Source organism: Ostrinia furnacalis, unplaced genomic scaffold (genome assembly GCF_004193835.3).
Source record: "Ostrinia furnacalis isolate ACB-3 unplaced genomic scaffold, ASM419383v2 OfSCF5400, whole genome shotgun sequence".
Taxonomy (NCBI): domain Eukaryota; kingdom Metazoa; phylum Arthropoda; class Insecta; order Lepidoptera; family Crambidae; genus Ostrinia; species Ostrinia furnacalis.
In genome coordinates, this window is record NW_021135639.1 from 473552 (window position 1) to 496298 (window position 22747).

The 22747-nt window shown below is 38.1% G+C and overlaps 1 protein-coding gene across 1 annotated transcript in view; it reads left to right on the plus strand.

The window, feature by feature from the left end:
* LOC114361068 (uncharacterized) overlaps nucleotides 1-22747 on the plus strand; it is a 40784-nt gene that overhangs the window by 11079 nt on the left and 6958 nt on the right. Inside the window, exons 2-6 of the mRNA XM_028315987.1 lie at nucleotides 8954-9130; nucleotides 17822-17982; nucleotides 21148-21250; nucleotides 21491-21679; nucleotides 21925-22098. Coding sequence (XP_028171788.1) covers nucleotides 8954-9130; nucleotides 17822-17982; nucleotides 21148-21250; nucleotides 21491-21679; nucleotides 21925-22098 — 804 coding nt within the window. The remainder of the gene's footprint in view (nucleotides 1-8953; nucleotides 9131-17821; nucleotides 17983-21147; nucleotides 21251-21490; nucleotides 21680-21924; nucleotides 22099-22747) is intronic.

Genomic DNA, 22747 nt, shown 5'->3' on the forward strand with positions numbered 1-22747 from the left:
CAACTCGCTTCCCCACGCGCGCAGTTAGAAAAGTATACCGAAGTTGCGTTGAAGTCTGTAAATATGATATGAAACTGCATAATAATAAACTGCGAGAATAACGCACTATACAGGGTGTGCCTAAAATTAGCACTTCACACTGACACCAGAGGTAGTTGAACCTAAGACGCATCGAACAAGCCTAAATGTTCATAGAAAAGTTTCATAAGTTTTGAGATATGACCAATATTTTAGTTATTAATGTCCATAGAAAAGTCTGATGAGTTTTGAGGTATGTCTAATAATATCGTAGTCATTTTAAAATGGACTTAATAGACTTGTTCCTTAGGCTCGTATGGTGTCAATGTGACGTACAAATTTTGAGACGACCTGTATTTATCAACACTTGAGTTTTACAATCGATGAACACGTGATATTTTTAGGATTCTAGATACACTGTCCAACAATCTTGCTATAAAAAATTTCTAAACTTCGCCATGAAACGACATTTTTATTTCATGACTCCAGTTAGCCCATTCAAAGTAACGCGTCATTATGTCTTCGCCGTCATTGCGTTAGATGATGGTCATTTACTTTTATGGACCCGCGGTACCACACTCATCCGGTTTCCTCCATCGCGATGGCTGAGCCATAACGTGCCTTTATTATGGACCGGCCACGCTTCGATGACTCATTTATGACTGGTTTCTGCAGGTGTCGTTGAGAACAACTGGAGCGCTGCGTCTTCTCAGATCTGACCTATGTATATTGATGCCCCGAAATAGTGGTAGAGTTCAGATATATTATTCTTATAAGATACACCATACAAGAATGCATGGTAAATTCAGTGAACTGCTCCTGAATCGAATGTACCTACTACTACTATTTCTTTATCCGGCTAGGGTTGCCAGGCGTCCGGCTTTGGCCGGACATGTTTGGCTTTTTAGGTTCTTGTCCGGCCTGTCCGGCTTTTGTTAGGCTTAAAAAGCCTTTGGTTTGCCAGGCGAAAGTCGAGCCACAGAATCATATGAAGCGCACGCATCAGGATGTTGGTTAGCAACCGATGATGATAGTACTCACTCATGAGCTGACACTAATTGCACCCCCCCCNAAAATGTCCGGCCAAATGAAACACAAAGTCCGGCTTTTATGATTTTGGACCTGGCAACCCTATATCCGGCAGACAGTGGTGACTGAGTTTGTTGCGGCGCTTCTTCTCAGCACTTGCCAAATGTTGGTCTCGAAGCGCTGGTAGGGTAAAAAGATTATGAGACATGTAGAGGCTCCTTAAGAGCAAAATGACGATTTGTAAGAACTATTTATTAGTCCAAACAAATAAAGAAATTTTGACTTTGACTTTATATGGTTAGTTAGGACTGATATATTTCGGCTCCATGTGCTACCTTATTTTCTTCCAACTCTGGTGACAGATTTTAAGAGTCTTCTTAGACATATTAATGCAAATAAAAAAAATACTTTTCCGACGATCAGGGCAATCTAAGAATGCAATATCTGCGTAACTTAGGCGAAGAAAGGTACTTTAATTATACTGTGTCGAAAATGAACATTGTCGTGTGGCCGCACCCTATGCCATAAAGTTACGAGTGAATTACCTTTATTATGAACTGGCCATTTTATGGGATGTCAATAAAATTTAAGGTTTCATGGTTTTGAGCAAAGTAAGTAAAACAGGGCATGGTTGTTATTTTTAGTTCTTTACATTATCAACATTCTTCTGAACTTAAAATGACTCAAGCACAAGTAAATTAAGGAATCTTAACGTGGGTTTATGATCTAAGTTGGCCACAATCCAAACGATAGACGAAAACCAGGCTTACTATAAAATTAACTATCGTGTTTGCTATAATATTTCATATAGTTTCATATAATTATTTCATCATGCTACTATTTACTACCTAAGACAGCTTGCTATCGCGTGATTCCTTAAAACCTTTCATATTCAGGAAGCTTCGAGGAACAACCGGACCCACTGGAATCGATTACGTTCCCCGAACTATTCGATGGCTCGATATAAATAATGCAGCGACCTGCATCGCGATATAAAATATGTGCACGCTAATGCGCTTGCACGTTAAGGCTGTGTATTTTAGCCGGGGATTTTATGTATCAGTGCTTTAGACCAGCGTTTCTTAACCTTTTTGTCCACGGACCCCTTAGGAAATTAAGCACAGTTTTAAGGACCCCCTTAATAAAAAAGCACAGCGTGCGTAGCGATTACGAGATTTTTGGTGGCATTTAGTTACGATTGTTAATGGTCCATAGATAAGGCTAAGGATCCCCATACATATGCTCTCGGAACCACGGACCACAGGTTAAGAAACACTGCTTTAGACTATTATTCTTGTGTCTACTGGTCTTCAGGATTTTGAAATTCAATAGGGTATTAAACTATCAATACAACCGACTATTTCTCTATGATTTAATGACAAAATATAACACTTTCTTTCACAATCGTATCAATATAAAAATGATTATCACTTTAAGAATCGATTTAAAATGGGATTTAACCTTCAATCTTTTACGTGACTGGACCCTGAGTTACGATTTGTTATAATCGACTCAGTCTATAATGTTCTTTAGAATATTTCTGTAAATTCTCTACCTCAGTGATGTTTATATTCTTCTCTTGCCCTAAAATCAACATAAATTCATAATACTGTAGAAGTACATGAACAATACATTTTATTCGGCTGAGGCAGCCGCTTTGAAAGCAAAATTACGAACGTAATAATAATAATTCTGTATTACAGAGAAAGCGAATCCCAACAAGTAAAAAACCAAATAAGACGCTTATTACACCCAGTTTTTCAAGCTCCACCATTAGGGCTGACACTTTTTGTAAATAATGTAAAATTAAAAAAATAATTTAGAGGTCAATGAAGTTGAGGTCATTTTAATGAACAGATTAGGGTTAGGGAGGGACAGACATACAGTAAAATGTAACACATTAGTGTTAGGATGCATTAGCATCTGTACAAGGCTCAAAAATGTATTTATTCGTTTAGATTTTTTTTAGAAAGAAAAACATAGGAAATGCAACTTGTTAAAACTAGTGTTCAGAAACCTTACGCAATACCTAGTAATACTGCTATAATAATGTGTCCAGAAAGGGAGGAACGATTATTATTTCTTTCTTACTACGGTTTATCATTTAAACGCCATTATTAATACAAAATTATAATTGAAAAAAAAAAAACAAACAAATAGTTCAGAATATCCTCGGAACTCTAGTTCAAACTTTGTTTTCTGGCAACCCTGGACGGTCAGTGAGTGAGTGCGCAAATCGCACAGACCGTTACAAAAAAGACAACAACAATTAGGCAGTGGCCACTTTTGATTCGCCTGTACACAGTACAGTCCAGCACGAAAATAGATGCATTTAACGAGATTGCAAAGCCGCAAGTCACAAATATTATTGTATTGCACAATTAGCTGAATTACTCATCAAGTTGTAAACGTCAATTAATTTGAAAGTACAGAGTCATTAGTTATTACTGCGCTTTAAAAAAATTAGATTCAATTTAGATTTAAGTCGACGTTCTGTTAAAGAGGTAGAGTAGTGTGTTATTATTGCAGTTTGTAGGTCAATTATTTATTTATTTATTAGCCAATGATCTCTGGATATTGGTTCAATTAATAAAATGGATATAAATAAACGGCACAATTTATTTACTGCAAATAGGCTTTTAAAAGCATTTCTCAAGCGAGAAAAACTATTTTCGAGTGCAACTGTACCCACAAAATGCTCCAAAAAACTGAAGCAAACATCAGACTGATTGGAAATGGAATTGTTTCGGAAAATACGCGGGATGATTGCAAAACGACGATTTGGAATACCAAATTTTAAGTTGGGTACCAATCCTACCCTCCAAAAAAATTTATATGCGTTTGTCTCTCTTGCACTACCGGAATGCTGGCATGATCGAGACAATCGAGAGAGAAGGTGATGTCGATATGGCGCTACATTGAAAACGTTTTGCAGAGTCGACCCCGAATACAAAAAAGTTCGAAAGTGAAATTCCATTTTCAACGTTGAAAACAAATGAACTAGACTACGAGTAGTAACAGAATTTTATAGCTACGGAATTTAATTGTAGAGAACTGAATTTGAGTGCAATATTCTGTTCTCAAATTGGGTTTTTGCATTACTTTTCAGCAATCTTTAAATGTCAGAAAAAGGGTAATAAAACTTCATCGTCGGCTAGGTATGTGTTTTTTTTCAGTCTTTCACCGAAAGTGACACATCACATCGCGCTTGTTCCCCTTTCGAAAATGGGGGTTAAAACTAACCTGTATTTTGTATTGGTATTACTGGTATTTAACTATTTCTATACTAAATTTCATCAAAATTACTTCAGCTATTTAAGTGTGAGGTGGCACGTAAAAGCAGACAGACAGAATTACTTTCGCTTTTATAATATTCGAGACTACATATTAAATAACATAACGATGATTGTGTTGATTCAAACAAACACCTGCAACATAATTTGTATAGGTAGTTAATATGTCGATAAAAATTTAATATACATAAATTGTTAATGTTTAAGGTTATTGATGCTTTAGGCTATAGGTTATGAATGAACAGGTGGTGTAACGACTATAAATATATCAAGTCGTAAAACTAGTAGTATTTTATCACATATAATATATCTATCACCTAACGGTTTCTTGCTTTACTATGGTCTAAAAACAGAATAAGGAAAACCCACAATTCATTAGTTGTACCGAATTAAAAACTACGCTCTAAATACGGACGACCGTTCAATTTTTTGTCTGCTAATCTTAATGTAGGCCCACACGCAATATTGATGCAGTAGCCCCAAGCAATTTTACAGATGAATCTTGTTCTCAACTTTGGTGTCCTTTTTAGTTCACTTGGTGCAAACATAACGGCATTTCAAAACGGTTGAAAATCATGTACTTAATTTAATTTTCATACTAGCTCACAGTCAGGTTAAATTTTTTTTAGTAATTTTAGAGAAGAGTTGACGACCTGATAATGGTAGCAGGAAGCCGCTGGATGCAGGCCGCTACCAACCGTGCGGTGTGGAAGTCATTGGGGAAGGCTTATGTTCAGCAGTGGACGTCCTGTGGTTGAAATGATGATGATGATGAGAGAAGATCAAGTTAAGATCGAGGGTTCAATTAATGTGGGTTAGAATTTTTCAAGTCGTGTCATGTAGAGCTTTTATATTTCGTTGCATATTAGTGAGCCCACTGCATTCATGTATTGTATGCCAGTCATCATGTCTGTATTAATTTGACAGGCCGAGCAATGAATGTGCAATTATTTTACAATTACACCCAGCTGTTATGTTATTTACTGTAAAAGAGATTGGACTTAAATATACGCTACGAATTGTGAATACAGATACGCAAACCTAATTGTTGGTATTGTTATTGTTATAGCTAGTTTTAACTAACAAACATAATGTTTACTTTCAATTTGGTGAAACAAACATAAATTAATTAGTTTTCTACTCATTGTATTGAGTCTGGCGTTAAACAAACAAAAGCCTTTAAACTTAATACACCATAAAAGCTTCGATACATTAAAGCTTTGTTAGATCTACATAATACTCGTTTACTGAAGCACCAACAAACCAGGTAAAAATCTTATGGACAGAAACGTACGTAAGATTTCTTGATTTCAATCCTCTTCATTTAACAACAATCGTCAAATTGTAGTATTCGGGGTAGCACATGAAATGGTAGCACATGAAATGGCCATGATGAAAGATTGTTTTGTCAGAAACAAAATATGCAATAAAGCATCTCGAGGATTCTTTAAAACTGCAGGTATATGCCATTGCAGCAACAAAATCCCTGTTCCAGTATTATACTAAACTTTCAAGAACCGCGGTTCGGGCCGTCTTTCAATATTGCCCGGAGACAAGCTAAGAAATACATATGGAAATGGAAACTGGGGAACTAAGAGATTCAATTATTCTTGGAAAAATATTTCCATTTTTCCAGATGCTGTTTTTCTCCAAGCGCTTTGATAGCTAAACAAAAAGACTGAAAAGAATGGTATCTGCATGTGACTGAAACTTGTTTTTTATAATTTGAGCTTTATGATGCTCTAAGATGCTTAAATCTAGAAACTCAGAATTGTCAGATACCTACTACACAACTTTGGTGATCGTCACTAAAATTTGCTATGTCCATCCGTGGATTTTTTTTGCAACAAAATTAAAAAAAAAAATTAACCGCACTTCTCTAAAAGTGTACCTGAATAACGTAGGTATCTAAATACTCTGTATAATACAGCTTTTAAAGTTAAACAAAAACTAAGGAAGCTCTTATCTGCTTTACTAAAAGTAGTTAACGAACTTTAGCTTGGTAACGGCGCTGCAGCGGATAGCGTTCACACTTTATTAGGGCTACAGTTATTTGCTGTGACTTTTTCGCGTATAGCAGAAACGGGGCAAAATGCAGTATAAACCGGCATACAAAATGTCTAAAATGATACAACGGTCCGTAGGATTCTTGTACAGCCAACTTTTGTAGCAAATAGCATCTATTATAACTATAAAAGTTACCGCTGTGTTTAGACTGTCGTCCGTTTACAAAGTAATACAATAGGTAGTGTCGCGGTTTCATTTCGTTGTTTTGTTAGTTCATAAACGGATTCTCACTTATGATTGTTGTTATGACTATTGTATTTAGGAGGCTGAAAAATCTCAAACATTATTTTCATTAACAAAATCTATGGTCCCAGATGAAACTCTCATTCCTAACCACTGAGCTACAGAGGAAAAGAAATAAAAAGCCTCTCTAACTTTTCCATGAAAGTAGTAACAGGATGAAAAGTTCTGAAAAGTGGTTCTAGAACCTACCAGAAAACTATACAGTACAAAATCACGAGCATTACAATTTCAAAGATTAGTTTTTTCACCACAGAATTGAATAAAATAGAGTAAGGCCTCTACTGAATTAAGTAGTATCTTGACCTATATGACCTTGATTATTTTTGTTTAAACTATGCAAAGGTCTTTTTGTTTAACAGTATCCTATTTCAGAGTATTTTTCGTCCGATGTCAGATTTCAAACAGCAAAGTTAATTTCGCTCCTGTCTCCATACGCTTTTATAGTAACTGCCTTTATGGGCGAGTTCGATTGCGGACGTTTCCTTATCGTTTTCGAATTGTCTCTAAACGCTGAGCATCACTATCATTATGCTAGCATGACTCCATTTGCTCGCTGTCTAAGAAAAGTCATATAAATTTTATGTCTTACGTATGCCTACCACTATTTTCCTACCCATAATGTAGATATCTTCTTATACGAATGTTGTAGAAGGTTTATTGATAAGCATGAGCAGGTTGTTTTTGTATTTGTTTAGGGATCGCAGATACACCTACCTACATACATTTAACCAATTTTACCTAGTATTAGTAACTTCAGTTACTACTAATTTCTTTTAATTTAGTAACTTCAGTTAATCCAGTCATGAATTTTTCGGAGCTTCCAAGCATCATCTAGATAGGTACCTACCAGCACAATTTTCTGAGTAAGATCTTTAATATTATACTTATTTAATCTAAATTGAGCACTCATAAAGAGGGACTGTTACAACTTTATACTGCCAACAAACAACCTAAAAATAATTTTAATTTTTTATCTTCCCCCAATGATGTCGCCGACCTTTTCATCACACTCCTATCGTAAATCCCGTCACAATGACATTCTTATTAAACTTTCCTTTTCTTATTAACCGAGCCCGGGGTCATAATTTACGCGCTGCGACCTCAATGCGGTCCTGGATGACGGATGGGTATCTATCCCGGACGATATCCTAGCGATATGCCCGCCTCCCCGGGTCAGACTTGTTTTATATAAAACATCTGTAGGCCGGGGTTTGGTACGAGCGGGGGCTAACATGATTGCACCCTTATGAATTTCAAATTCTACTACCCTAGACTCTATCTACGCATAACGTAACCTTAGGTTGGGGATAAATGCCTGCCTTTAGTCAATTTGGAAAAATATGCTAAAGCTATCTTTACACTCTTTAGGAGCTTATCTTTAGGATTCTATAGTCCTAATAAGCCTCGTGCCAACATAGACCAAAATGAGAGATGAGATTCTTGTCCGAGACCTAATGAGATTTGTTATCAAGAGCAAACGCATACTACAGTAGTAGCATGAAAAAGCACAGATGAAAGTACATTAAATGCAAGGTACTTTTAAAAATCGTGAACAAGGGGCAGCTTGCACTAGGGGCAACGTGAACTTTACACAGCGTATTCCAGGTTCCTTGTGTTCTAGTTTCACAATGACAAAAATGCAAAGTTGAGTAGTAAGGTCTTTAAAAAGTATCAACTAATCTTACTCGGGTTTAAGCATCTTGCATTACGCTAATCACTTTGTGGGTTGTATTGTATTATTAAAATAAAAAGGTTATACAAATTGTATATTTAAATTCAGTAAGATTATCCTTTACGTAGAGCCCCGTCTTTACAACATGGCGAGCAGATTCACTTTCCTTGTTATTTTTCTTATGCAAATTGTCCGCGGCCGTGTAATAAACTGTGTAACTGGTTGTTCAAAGCCTGCTCTCCTTGAATAATTTAGTTTTCTTTCGTTAATCTCTTGTCCCATGAATTTGGTTAAACAACGAGTATTTTTTGTAACTAAGTTACCTTGTTATATTTTTGCGGTACGATTTTGTACTTTTATTTGCATGAGACATAATTTTGTATTTGTAAAGAGGCCTCTTTTAAAGCAAAATAGATACCTAGTAAAATAACGATATCGTCTTTCACGCAATGGAATAGATAGAGAGTGTCATTGGACAATGACAATGGCTATCAGATCTGTGTTAATTATTGTAATATCTCAGATTTGTGATTGCGTACGTCTCTAGTTAGTAATGGTAGGGTCTGCTATGTTATGTGTAGGGTAAATGAAGACAAAGATCATTTTATTAATGCTCCAATATTATTTCCAGGCCTATTTTCCCTGGGAAAGGTGCTCAACTTCTTCCCGGTGGGCGGCGAGCGGGAATGCCAGCCGGCGGGCTTCACCGTCGCTCGTGCTGGTATCTGCCTCAACGCGTACGACTGCCGACAGCGGGATGGCAAGGCCGCTGGTGACTGCGCGCACGGGCTCGGCGTCTGCTGTGTGTGTAAGTATACTAGCTGCTGTAGCAGTGCTTGCTAGCTTCACCGTGGCGCGTGCTGGTATATGCCTCAACGCGTACGACTGCCGGCAGCGAGACGGCAAGGCCGCTGGTGACTGCGCGCACGGACTCGGCGTCTGCTGTGTGTGTAAGTATACTGGGTGCTGTAACAGTGCTTGCTAGCTTCACCGTCGCTCGTGCCGGTATCTGCCTCAACCGGTACGACTGCCAGCAGCGAGACGGTAAGGCCGCTGGTGACTGCGCGCACGGGCTCGGCGTCTGCTGTGTGTGTAAGTATACTAGCTGCTGTAGCAGTGCTTGCCAGCTTCACCGTCGCTCGTGCTGGTATCTGCCTCAACCCGTACGACTGCCGGCAGCGAGACGGCAAGGCCGCTGGTGACTGCGCACACGGGCTCGGCGTCTGCTGTGTGTGTGTAAGTACATATACTAGCTGCTACAGGAGAGCTCACTTCACGTGGCCGCGCTTGCAGCTGACTTAACTCGAGGGACTGCCGGTAGAGGGACGGCCACGGCCGCTGGTGACTACGCGTACAGACTTGGCGTCTGCTGTGTGTGTAAGTTGACTGCACACTTGAACTTTACAGATTATTGCATTTGGCGAAGGACACATGCAATAGGAGTTACACGCAACCAAATGCCTTTGTTTTACCGAAGATCTAGGCTTATGAGAATCGCGCTTCATCGTATTTGGTAGCACAGCTCTATCTCGTTATCCAACTGAACACCTGAAGTTATTTGCTGTATTTATTTTATTTATTTATTTAAAGGCACAACCACAGAATACAATTCAATAAGATTACAATGATAACTTAACTAGGTTTCACATTTAAATTATATACCATAAATTGTGTATAAATGACGTGCTCCTTAGTAATATCACACTAACGAAGAGCGTATGGGGCTCCACCTCCAGGGTTTTTGTTGATTGATTGATATTAAGTGCCTCCTTAGCCCTGCGTAATTCCGCGAGCGCAACAAAAAGGGCGGATTGATTGTACTCGCCTAATCCTGAATAATAGCGGGGTAGATTAATGCCTTGCTACATCTGTAATTACACACAGCACTCATTTACAAAGATAATTACTGTTAAGTATTCGCAATATTTATTTCATGTATCAGTTATCGGTTTTATTGAAAGAAAGCAAACTGCAAAACTTGTAGAGTCGATTTGAATAGATATTGAGATAATAGTATTACCTAAGTGATAATAAATTATACACTTATTTACTTTTTTATAAAATAGATCCATAACTCATCATAGGTTACTACTACGAGATTTATATGAGCTAGATTAGGCGGTCGTGCAACTTAAAAACTACAACTGACCAGTGCGTAACAAAAAAAAACGTTTATATTCGTTTCTCTCTTAGCAAAAGCAATCGATCATGCAAGAAAGTTTTACTAGTGCCTACTTTCTTGTTCTGAAGTTATTGCCGTTTCGATTGTCGAAACTTATGTTCCATTGTGCTACGTGTAAATACGACCATTTGTTTCAAAGTATACCTGCGGCCAACTTTCAAATAAGACGTTTTGTTTCATGGAATTGATTTTACTCGAACTCGTAGAAGTGGCACGCTGTAGGATTTCTTTGGAACTATGTAAGCACGTGTGGCTATAAAGCGGTCGTGAAGGAAGATTTTAATATTGGTACCGTTTGATTAGCTTATGTTATTTACACACTGTGTATAACAGTGTTATGTAACGTATCGTGATTTCGACTTTAATATTGATATTAGGACCAATTCGACCTTATTCATATAGGTACTTCTTACTTTAATAGTACGGAGGCTTTTTCAGGGCGCTTAATTTTTTTCAAAATCAAGATTATTTATTGTGAAACATTAGGTGTTATATAAATCTTTGGACAATTTCACACAGCGCCAGCTAGCCCCAAAGTAAGCAACTCAAAGCTTGTGTTATGGGTGCTAGCTTAACGGATATACTACTTATATACTTTTTTTTATTTTTATTAAATACATACATATTATACATATTTACACCCAGACCCGTCACAGAAATTAAAATTCATCATTTCAATTTTGCCCCGGCCGGGAATCGAACCCGGGACCTCTCGGCATAGTAGTCCGTTCTGAACCACTACACCAAACGGCCGACGATGTAGATAGGTAGGTATATTGATTGTGATAGTCTCACTATGTTTCCATTCAATATTATCATTTCATGTAAAATTCATTGATTCCGAAATAACTTGCTGTACACTCGAATATACAAGACATTCACTAAAATATTTTATCACATTCGAATCGTTTTGCGAAATTTTGTTTTCCAAAATGGCTGTAAAATAAAACCTCCTGCAATTTATTTATTGAGTTTTCACCTGCACATTTTTTGTCTGAGTGAAAATATTCTGTAAGTAATAAACTATTCATGCAATTGCGTTTCCGACGGGAGCAACTCATGCGCGATGCTATTGGAAATATACGAACATACAGAATATTTAAGTATTTTGTAGTTTCTGAAAATGGCATAGTTCATTTCAGACCTTCTCGTAGGTTGCGAACAGTAATTAGAGGTAATTATAAGTACCTACCAAATCGAACCGCCGACCGAAGGGAGCCGAGATTAAATAAAGATTTGAGTATTGAGTATTGAGTATTGAGCCCAAATAATGGGAAAGGGCTAAGGCAAAGAAGATAAAGATACTTATGCCCGTTTTCATCATCTATCCCTAATTTTTAAGTGACCCCTTTGAAAACAAAATACCATAGGGGTCACTTAAAAAAAACCGGCCAAGTGCGAGTCGGGCTCGCGCACAAAGGGTTCCGTAGCAGCAAATATAATAAACTTATTATGTCAATTTATACACCTGGTGAATGGAGCCTAAACTCTCCCGATATTTTGCCTTGTACTTTTATGTATGAATATTAATTTTATATATGTATTTATAAATATTCCGAGCTAAAGAGGTGGCAAAAGCAATGGCAAACAAACCACAATCAATAGTATTCGGTTGTCGCTGAACACTTGGAAACTGAATACATGACTCCGATAGATACGGAAACAAGGCTTTTACATATATTTTTTGCGATTTTCCTAGAACACCAACAAGACTATCGTACACACGCAGTATTCCATTAATGTAATAAATACAACTCCAGTGCCCCACTAATCCCACGTCACCGTCATAAATTACTTGAAGGTGCGTCTCATTTTTAGGTACAGGTTCAATCAGTTCAGGGTGTTGAAATAATTCTAGCTCACGCGGTCTAAATGATGTGCACCGAAGTAACTTTTCATGAAATGCGCGAACCACATCATCTTCGATATAGTTATTATAATTCAGAATGTAGGAAAACGTATTATCTAAAGTATCCATTGTTAGATGATATACAATAAGCTTTAGAAATTTTAAAAACCTGCTACGAAACACTAAAATTTGCACCAAAAACAAAGGAATTTATATTATTGGGGGATTTATTAGTACGTGACCGGTTTAATAGCACCTATTAAACCAGTATACCTACTTACTTATTTTTTATAATAGGTACAATTCAATATTAAAAAGTCTCAACGCCAAATTCGACTTGCGAAAGAAGTAAATGGGAACGATGAAATTCTCTTAGCGCGCACAAGTGACAACGACGTCTGCCCTCACGTGTCTGCCCGTTCGGGTCGACGCGGTTAGCTATCTTATCCCCGCTCCCGCGCGAGACCACGCCCCGCAACTCACGCGCTGCAGCGCAGCGAGCGACCGATCTTCTTGAATCGATGTAATAATAATCTATAGGATTAACGCGTTTTAAAAATATTGGTTCGATGGATATGTTTAACCTATTATTACTCAACAATCACATTTGTAATATTAAACTTTATCAAATGCACAATGTATTTAAGGTACATTACTGGATAAGGATTAATGGCGTATTGCTTGAATAAGCTAATATTTCTCGTAAAAAGTACCTACATTATAAAGATTTTATATCATCGCGGATTTTAAAAGGTGTACAATACTGTAGTATATTTTTTGATCTATCTTATAAGGTTCAGCCATCGTTTTCAGTGTAAGCACAATAACTTAACCAAAATTACAGTTAAATCAACCTATCTCAAAAACTATAAGAGATACTTTGATCAAACCAAAAATCGTTGAAAGAGTTAATTAGCATGCATCACCTCTATTTTTTTTAGAATTTTATACCCCGTAGTTATAAAAATAGAGGGGGGGGGACATACTTTTTACGACTTTGAGAGCTGATATCTCAAAAACCGTTCACTTTAAGAAAAATGTTTTTTAGAAAACTTTATATCATTTTAAAAGACCTTTCCATTGATACCCCACACGGGTATGTACATCGAAAAAAAAATTTTCATCCCTCAGTTACATGTATGGGGGGCCCCACCCCCAATTCTTTTTTTTACTATTTAGTGTCATAATTTTGTAGCGGTTCATACAACACATATTCCCATCAAATTTCATCACTGTAGTACTTATAGTTTCCGAGTAAATCGGCTGTGACAGACGGACAGACGGACAGACGGACAGACGGACAGACGGACAGACGGACAGACGGACAGACGGACATGACGAAACTATAAGGGTTCCGTTTTTGCCATTTTGGCTACGGAACCCTAATTAGGGATTGATGGTGAAAACGGGCATAAATCAAATCGCACGAATCGAAATTTGTGATCGTAGATTCAGTCACAAATAATAATTTAAAAAATATGCGTTACCCCTTTTTACAGAAACCACTGATAAATCTTACAGTTGACACACTGTGTTTATCGTAATACTTATCAATGTAAAAACAGATTTAGCATAAAGCAATTTGCAAATCTATTAGTTGCCAAACTAGATTAACTGTAACCGCACCAATCACTGTGATGTACCCACGGTAACTCAAGCTACCTTACGGCATCTTATTTCTTTGTAATAGGTGTTATTTTGGAACAAAACGTTTAGCCTGAAGTGCTGCCGTCTGTACACTAAATACACCAACCAACTGATGGTGCTGGACTATTGCAGACCTTATTCAAAGGCAATAGATCTAATATTGGAGTGGTATGAGGAGATAGCCCGAGCCCGTTAGGCCTGACAGGTGGATTAGTGGGTATAATCGGAGTGACAAGTCTGGAAATTGTAAGGGATTTCCAGTGGAGACGTTTTAATCTAAATTAATTGTTTATCTAATAGCTTCCTCCTTCTTGCAATAAATTGAATTATTGGCAGCATTAGTGGCGAGTATTTATGCAGAAATGTAATTTTAAACTTGGCGATTCAAAAGGTAGCGCTTATTGTTCTTACATAATTGTTATTTCTTAATAATTCTTACTCTTGGGTTATTGGTAGCAGAGACAATCTCCATGCTTCAGAAAATACGTTAAAAGTTGTTGATAATCATTGAATTGATTGAAGGCAAAAGAGCACGCGGTCGATCGCCAACTCGCTGGATAGACGCCATCACAAAGGCCACTGAGTCCACCATGGTCCAATATACTCGCGACGCCTCTAACCGTCAGAAATGGAAGCACATCGCCAGGAGAGCTACCCTCGGAGATGACATTACCCCATCATGTACCTTGTCAGCGCAACCACGACCACTCTGACAAGATGAAGAAGAATCATTGAATAGACTTCCTAGGGTGGTTTGATAACATCAGCCTGTATTGGCTCCATACATGTTTCTTTTGCATCAATATTCAAAGCCAACATTATTAAAATATGCAGCAATATTAAACTCCCTTTTATAGCTTGCTCGTAAACTTTTCGATTTCTAACTAATATTAAAGTTACTAAAACATCACTAGTAAAGACTAGCCATAAAACGTGTAACGTGTAGCGGGCATTAAACATGCAGAATGGCACGGTTCATGTCATGGCACTTGTTGGCACGTGTCTGGTCCGTGTCTACACGTTGCAGTTGGCCACGTATGAAATATTGACAAATCTGGCGGTTAGTTATTGGCTTGTTGGCAAATACTAAAGCTTGGCTGCTCTTCTCTTTGAAGCAAATAAAAGAGAGACTTATGAGGTTTGTATAGGAGTGTGTACTGAAAATTGCGGGCTTAATTCTGAAATAAGAAATGCGTCGAGTACATGTAAGGATTGGTTGAAATCTAGACCTAATATAGCAAATTACAACTCATCCATGCCTGGTAGTGGTCTGGTGTGGTAGCTGCCAGTCTCCTTCCACGAATATACTATTGCAACGCGTAGAAGTTGTTATTGCTCAGTAAAAGGAACATTAACCTGCTACAAAACATGGATTATGAACTTTGAAAAATTAAACATTTCCTGAAATATTTTAAACATTTCCTGAAATTTTTCATTGTTGATGTGTTGTTGACTGTACACGAATAGAGTTGGAATCAAAAGACAATGAATACTGAAATATGGTTCCAAGAATTATATTGCTTTTTTTCACAGCTCCGATAAAATGAAATGTGCCAAATATTTCGGAATTAAAAACAATATAAAGGGGTCGTCATGAAATATTACAGTGGGTCCGCTCCTTTTGTTGGTGTAGCATTGTTTCTGCCCACAAAGAGGAAAGCCAAATCGCTCGAAGGCGATTCCGCAGATTAAAACTTACTGACCGAGAGCTAAATAATCTCTTGTTGTGACGCTTTTGTTATTTACTCATTTTATAACATTTTTGACACAATCGCCCTCAATCTGCTTTGTCAAAGAGGAAATTAGCCAAGGTCTTTTTAACGTGTAACTTTTCAGAGTCAAATCAGTGAATACTTAGCGTCTTGATTTTGGGGCTATAGATGTTGAACGTCGTGAGCCGCGCATCTCTTTCAGATTAATTTTAATGATATAAAATGACATAGCTCGCAGAATTGCTAAAATCAAGTGGCAGAGGGCGGGGCACATAGCTCGTAGAGACGATGGCCGTTGGGGCAGGAAAGTTCTCAAGTGGCGACCACGCCTCCTACTAGGTGGACCGACGATCTGGTAAAGGACGCGTCCTGCGCTACCCGCATCCAGGCTCTTCCCGCGGGAAGAGCCTGGATGCGGGTAGCGCAGGACCGTTTTGTGGAAAACCTTGGGGGAGGCCTTTGTCCAGCAGTGGACGTCATTTGGCTGAAACGAACGAACGAACGAAAATTACAGAAACTAAGTTTCCTCTTATTGGTGCTATAATACAGATTAACATTACAGATAACGTAACATTAAGTATGCGTATAGCTATAGCTAAATTATTTTAGAAACCTAGGTACATATTGGTTATTTTACGAGCTTTTATTATTGTTAAATTGTCTGTTATCCAACAATGTACTACAACATCGATATTATGAATTCCAGTTTAAAAATATTTGCCTTGCTCTCATGAGCCTTGCTTGTCTCACATGTGACTTTTTTTTTATCCACAACAAGGAAGCTCTTGGCCTGTATCTCACCTAATGGTAAGTGATGATCAGGCCGAAGGTGGAAGCGAGCTTCACCCGGAATCCTCAACCACGGAGGAACTGGCTGGATCTTACCTCTAACTGCCGGAACACAACAATGCTGTTAACATTGTTGTTATGGCGACAGACTTAGGTAAGATGGTGGTAGCTAGCCAGGCGGACTTAGAACAAGCCCTACCACCAACCAACTTCATTGACAACAACGTACAAAAACGTTACAGAACCGTTTGTAAAATTAGTTATGCAACAAATAAGTTTTTCTTTATTCACATAAGCACCAACGGCATCAAACCATAATGACTGCGTACTGATTGCGGGTCCGTTAACCAAATTACGTCCATCGTCTGCCGGTAAGCGGCTTTTTGCTGAATAAAATGACATTCAATTTGCGTTATGCACTGTAAACAGTGATTTTTGGGATATTAATGATGGATAATGACAAATTCTGTGCGGTTTTAAGGGATTATTGAATGTTTTAATGACAGGTATTGTGGCGTGATTAATTTAATAGCGCTATTAAAGGTATTACGATATTACAGTTATTAAATTATTATTATCTATTGCGTTTTTGTTAGGGTTCCGTAATCCTGACAAGGAACCCTTTTTTTGAGATAGGGCTTAAATAACTATAATTATGTAATAAGTAGACGTACTTAATTATTTGACGTTGTGTCGTGGTCAGGTCATATTATCATTATCACATCTTTATCATATAAATATTTATCACCAGCTCATTTAGGAACTATTGCAGCAGGAACACGACCCTCTCTAATTTATCAGACAAAAGTCTATCAGGTCAGATACAGGCCAAGAACTTTCTCGTTCAGGATTAAAAATTATTTATGAATTCATATTATAGGTACAATCCATAAGCTAAAAGTTCATAAGTATTATAATATCTTCCTTTTACACTATGGCTGGGTTGCACCATCTTACTATAACCAGCATACATCAAAAATCTGTCAAACTCCATAGAAAAAGCACCGGTTATTGTTATAATTACGGTTAAAGTGAGATGGTGCAACCCAGCCTTAGGCCCAGAACAGACGGTGAAACGCAACTGCAACGAAACTACAACTGCTAGTTTGAAAGTTTCAAACTGGTCGCGTCATGTGTGGTCTCTCAACGGACGCTATGGCAGAAACTTAGATGCAACTCAAAAGTAACTAGCAGTTGCAGTTTCGTTGCAGTTGCGTTTCACCGTCTGTTCTGGGAATTAGTGTGCCCAATATCTTAGATTCTGAGCCCAACTCTACATTTCCATCTTCCCGTTTGTTTCTTACAAATATCTTATTCCAGTCGAGGTGACATGCGGGGGCGTGGTGCAGAACAACCTGACGTACTTCCTTTCCCCGGGGTTCCCGGAGCTGTGGTCGGGAGAGCGGGACTGCGACATCACTATCGAAAAGACGCACGCCGGGATCACGCAGCTGCGGGTCGACTTCGTGCACTTCACTATTGTAAGTTGTGTTTATTGTCGGGACTAACTCAGCTCTCATTAGTCGGTTTTATTAGTGTTCAATATGACGCAAGAGCATTGGTCTACTACAAACACTACGAAAATCAATAGATCGTAGGCTCGATCGCATACTACGAGTATAATTATAGTATTTAATAGCATAGCTGGAAAGTCCAATATTGCTTATTTGATACCACAAAATACTAGAAGACTTTAAAACAATGATTCTTGGTGAATAAAGCTCTTATTCTGCTGCTGCTGCTGGTGGGAAAGAGAGACCTAGGTTTAGTAGCTCAAACGATAAAGGGTCTTAATTATTATCAAATTATTCAAAGTTATGCTTGAAATCAGCTCTACATCTTTTGCGTTTCTGAAAGAACTGATCTACATAACTTGATGGGTTGATAACATTGAAGATGAATAACTTGATCAACCGACGATTTAACTTCCTAGTGATTGTAAAATTACCTGAGTAGGTATATTTATCACTTTGTGCACTACATCAAGTAGGTACACGAGTTTATATTATACGAGTATATTTGAATCAAAGCATCCAGGAGATTTTATTGACTATCTCCTGTCTTTTGCAGCGCTCGATAGCATATTTTTACCACATCGCAGCCGCGTCTCTCGCTAGTAGATAATTGAATTATCCGCCATATTCGATCTCTGATCTCATTGCACCCACTAACCAGTATTAAACCGTTTAACTGCAGACGATCCAATTACTTCTCTCGTCCTACGGTTTAAGAATAGTGGAAATCTTCCACTTATCTCCTTTGATATTAGGTATTTGCCGGCTAAGATTAAGCTTGAATTAAAATAAAGGCTATTTCAATTGACTTTAGATATTATTTTATGGATTATGACAATCGATCAACATGGAAAACACACACAGTGTACAGGACAGTTTAATTTTTTATTTTCAGTAATAGCTGGGAATTTTCAGCATAGCTGGGCACCGTTAATCAAATAGTTAACTTCGTTAATCGTTAAACCGTTAATAAAAAAATTAACTTCGTTAAACGTTAAAACGTTACATTTAGCAAGATTTAACGCAAGTTAACGTTAATCGTTAATCCGTTAACACATTATAATAAAACGAAAAAAATAATTGTATGCAAGGTTCTAATAATTTCGAAAGCTTGTATCGCGCATGGAATTTATTCCTCTTTTTAGCCAGACAGTTTTGACAGTTCCAACTCCTTGCCAGAAAGTTTTTAGGGTTCCGTAGTCTTAGCAAAAGATTATGACATGACATGTAGAAGCCTCTACAGACCCCTTAAGGAGCCCCTTAAGAGCAAAATGACGATTTGTAAGAACTATTTATTAGTCCAAACAAATAAAGAAATTTTGACTTTTGACTTTTTGACTTTTAACCAGGAATCCTTATAGTTTCGATATGTCTGGCTGTCTGTCTGTCCGAGGTTTTGCTTTGAAACTATTGGCACTAGAGAGCTGTAAGTTTGTAGAGGTATGTAGTTATATTGATCATGCCGGCAAAACGGTAAATAAAATTTTGAAAAAAAAAAATTTTAGGTTAGCTCCCGTACATGTTAAGTGGGGATGATTTTTTTTAGTCTACCCCATCGTGTGAGGTATCGTTGGATAGGTCTTTTAAAATAGTTTAGGGGTTTCTAAGACCATTTTTCTATTTTAAGGGATCCGTTTGCAAAATGTTGAAGTTTAAAGTGCCAATTTTTGTCTGAGTAGGGGGGCCCTCTAAAAACTAAACTGTTGGCTTAAAAAATTTGGAAAAATTCATCATAATAGTGCTTTTTATGAACTTTCAAGGAAAACTATAGCGGTTAAAATACACCAGTTAGTTCAAGAGTAATAGTCGTTTTACTCATGTATTGTAAAATTTCATTCCTAATAAATTCCTTAGAAGAAAATATTAAAAGTGACTTTAGATTAAGTAATTGCTTAATTCTGAAATGCATATATATTGTGGTAACGACGGACAACTACGGAACCCTACACTGCGCGTGGCACGACACGCACTTGGCCAATTTTTTTAGCATAGCTGCCAAAGCCACGATGACCCAAACTTCATAATCCACCAACATTCTAACCTATATTGGGAGCATACGCTGACAAACTTTTAGCTTTTATAAAATGACGTAGGTCTGGCGTTCACCAGCTCTTAGTCTATAGTATCTCAATCTCAGAGCCTTGGTTCAATTACAATACAATTTAGCACCAATGTGCTCGAAAAGACAAATCCAACAAACCCAAACTCCGATAAGTTTCCACCGTTTCATTTAGGAGTTCCTATGGCCGCCTCCTGACTCCATCATTAGACCAGCTAAATGGTACCACAACATTGCATTTTCATCGTACTTACATAAGTATAAAAAATTGCAGCTCAATCGGTTGAGGAGAACTGGTCTTAAATTCAGTTGCAAGATTTGCCCCATACATATACAATAATATACATATAAGAGTACTTAATTATTATTGTTCTGTGATATATAAGCTTGTAAATAAATAAATAAATAGCATTTTTATATCGTTTCTTTCTGGTTACAAAAACTGTTGTTTTGGGTTCTGGAAGTTCTGGAAGCCCGAACGTACTTGTCAGAACGCTTTTTTCTAGTGTTTTTCAGTATGCCTGCTTTATCTTTTTGGTAAATAGTAGGTACTCGATTAACGATTAACGGACTTAGGATAATTTAACGGAAGTTAACGAGTCCGTTAACATTTTTTAAAGTTAACTTAAAAGTTAATCCGTTAACAGAAATGTTAACTTCGTTAATTAACGATTAACGGATTAACGAGTTAATGCCCAGCTATGATTTTCAGTAATACTGTATGATACACAAAAGTCTAATAGTCCCGTTAACTCTTCCAGATAAGCTAAATGTAGCAGTTTGCAGTCTGGCACTATTTTTTTTTAAAGATTATTAGCAATTTGTATTGCCCAAATTACTAATAGTCTCGTTAGCCCCTCGTGGTAAGCTAAATAAGCTTGTGTTACGAGTGGGCTCACCACAATAGTCGAGCGGCGGTGGGATTCGAACCCGCGTTCCTCGGATCTCGAGTCGGCCACTCCGTCTTCACCGTTTGGCTATCGTGGCTATAATATTGTTGGGCTATTGTCGCCTTGTATTACAATACTGGTTTGACAGAAAATATTGATGCCTTATCATATCAACTTTCACAGGGTCAGCCCAACAGAACGACTGGCGAGTGCGATGAGGACGCCATGACGCTTGGGGAGGGCAGCGGGAAGGTCGTCATTTGTGGGCAAAACCATGGCCAGCATTGTAAGTATATCAAAATATCCATGAAGTTTGAACTGACATCAAGACTTCTACGTTTGTGTCTTTTGGATATACGAGTATCACACATTTTCATGCAACATGATCTATCGATGATGATCCAGTAGGTTACGCATAATTATGCTTTATAATCCCAACTGAATGGCGTAAACCGGTTATTGGCTTTAACGACTGCTATCTGAATAAAGTTTTGAATGCTCTTTTCATTTCTCTTTCTTCTTCTAGTATACTACTCTTTATCCAGTGGAAGCGAAGTCCGCGAGGCAGGAGAACTCCCGAGCGCGAAGAGTACAAAACTATCCATTCGTATGAGAGGGAGCGAGATGCCACGATTATGGTTGCTGCGGCTAGCGCAAATGCCGCTTGCGTATTCCGCACCTCACGATTGCCTACAGTATTTTACAAATAACAATGGTAAGTGTTATCAATATGAAACCTTAGAGCCAAAGCACACGATGCGTTGCGTCGCCGCACCGCAACTATTTTGCCAGATATTTCTATGTAAAACGACGCAGCGACACCGCTCCGGCGTTGCCCCTCTGCTGCAACGCATCGTGAGCTTTGGCTCGTACTTTGTTCTTTAGCCCCTGAACGTAACATCACAGCAATGTCACACAAACACATTGCCGCAACATTTTTACTAGGTGTTATCTTTTCAGGTACAATCAAGACCTTCAATTTCGCCATCAACGGCCGTCATTTGGCAGGGCAGGAGTACAGGGCGTGTATACGCAGGAACGTGGGATTCTGTGCGGTTAGATACGTGCCGTGTGACAGCAGATCGTTTAGAATTGGGCCTGGAGGAAATGCGCCTTTCGTGATGGACCTGGCTGGTGAGTTAAGACACTATATCAATAAATAAATTAGCATTTAATATTTGACGCAAACATGTCTGATGTATTTTTACAAAGCAGCCTAATGGATAATGAGCCTGCCTTCAAATTAACGTGGTGATCTCGAACCTACGACCTGTCTCTTGCAAAAAGAGCAGTTAGCGAAAAAACGCGCGTCCACCAGACACAGTTTTTTTTGTATGTTTGAAATTTTAATCTTATTCAAATTACGTAGGTATAACAACGTTAGCAATCGTTGTTTATTTTCCAGTTAGTAAATTATTTCCAGAAAGTAATTTTATTGTTTACCAGCTGGAAAATATCTTTGTGAAGATTGAGATTGGCTAGGCGAATGGTTTAAAATATTAAAGAGTTTCACAAGAAAAGTTGATTATACTCTTACACTCAGACCTGCAGTACGGCCCTGGGGCCTCTGGCGGGCCGGGCACAGGGTTTTATGGGCCCGACGGGTCCTTCGCACCAGGTTCAGCCACCACCATGAGGACCAACGTCACCGGGGACCAAGTCGCCGATCAAACCCAGAACGGTCTCATATACTTTAACCCTGATTGCTCCTGTAGTTAGGTTCCTACCCCCTTGCTACAAAAAAGTTAAGCCACGATTATATTAACAATTTTAAGCTAACATA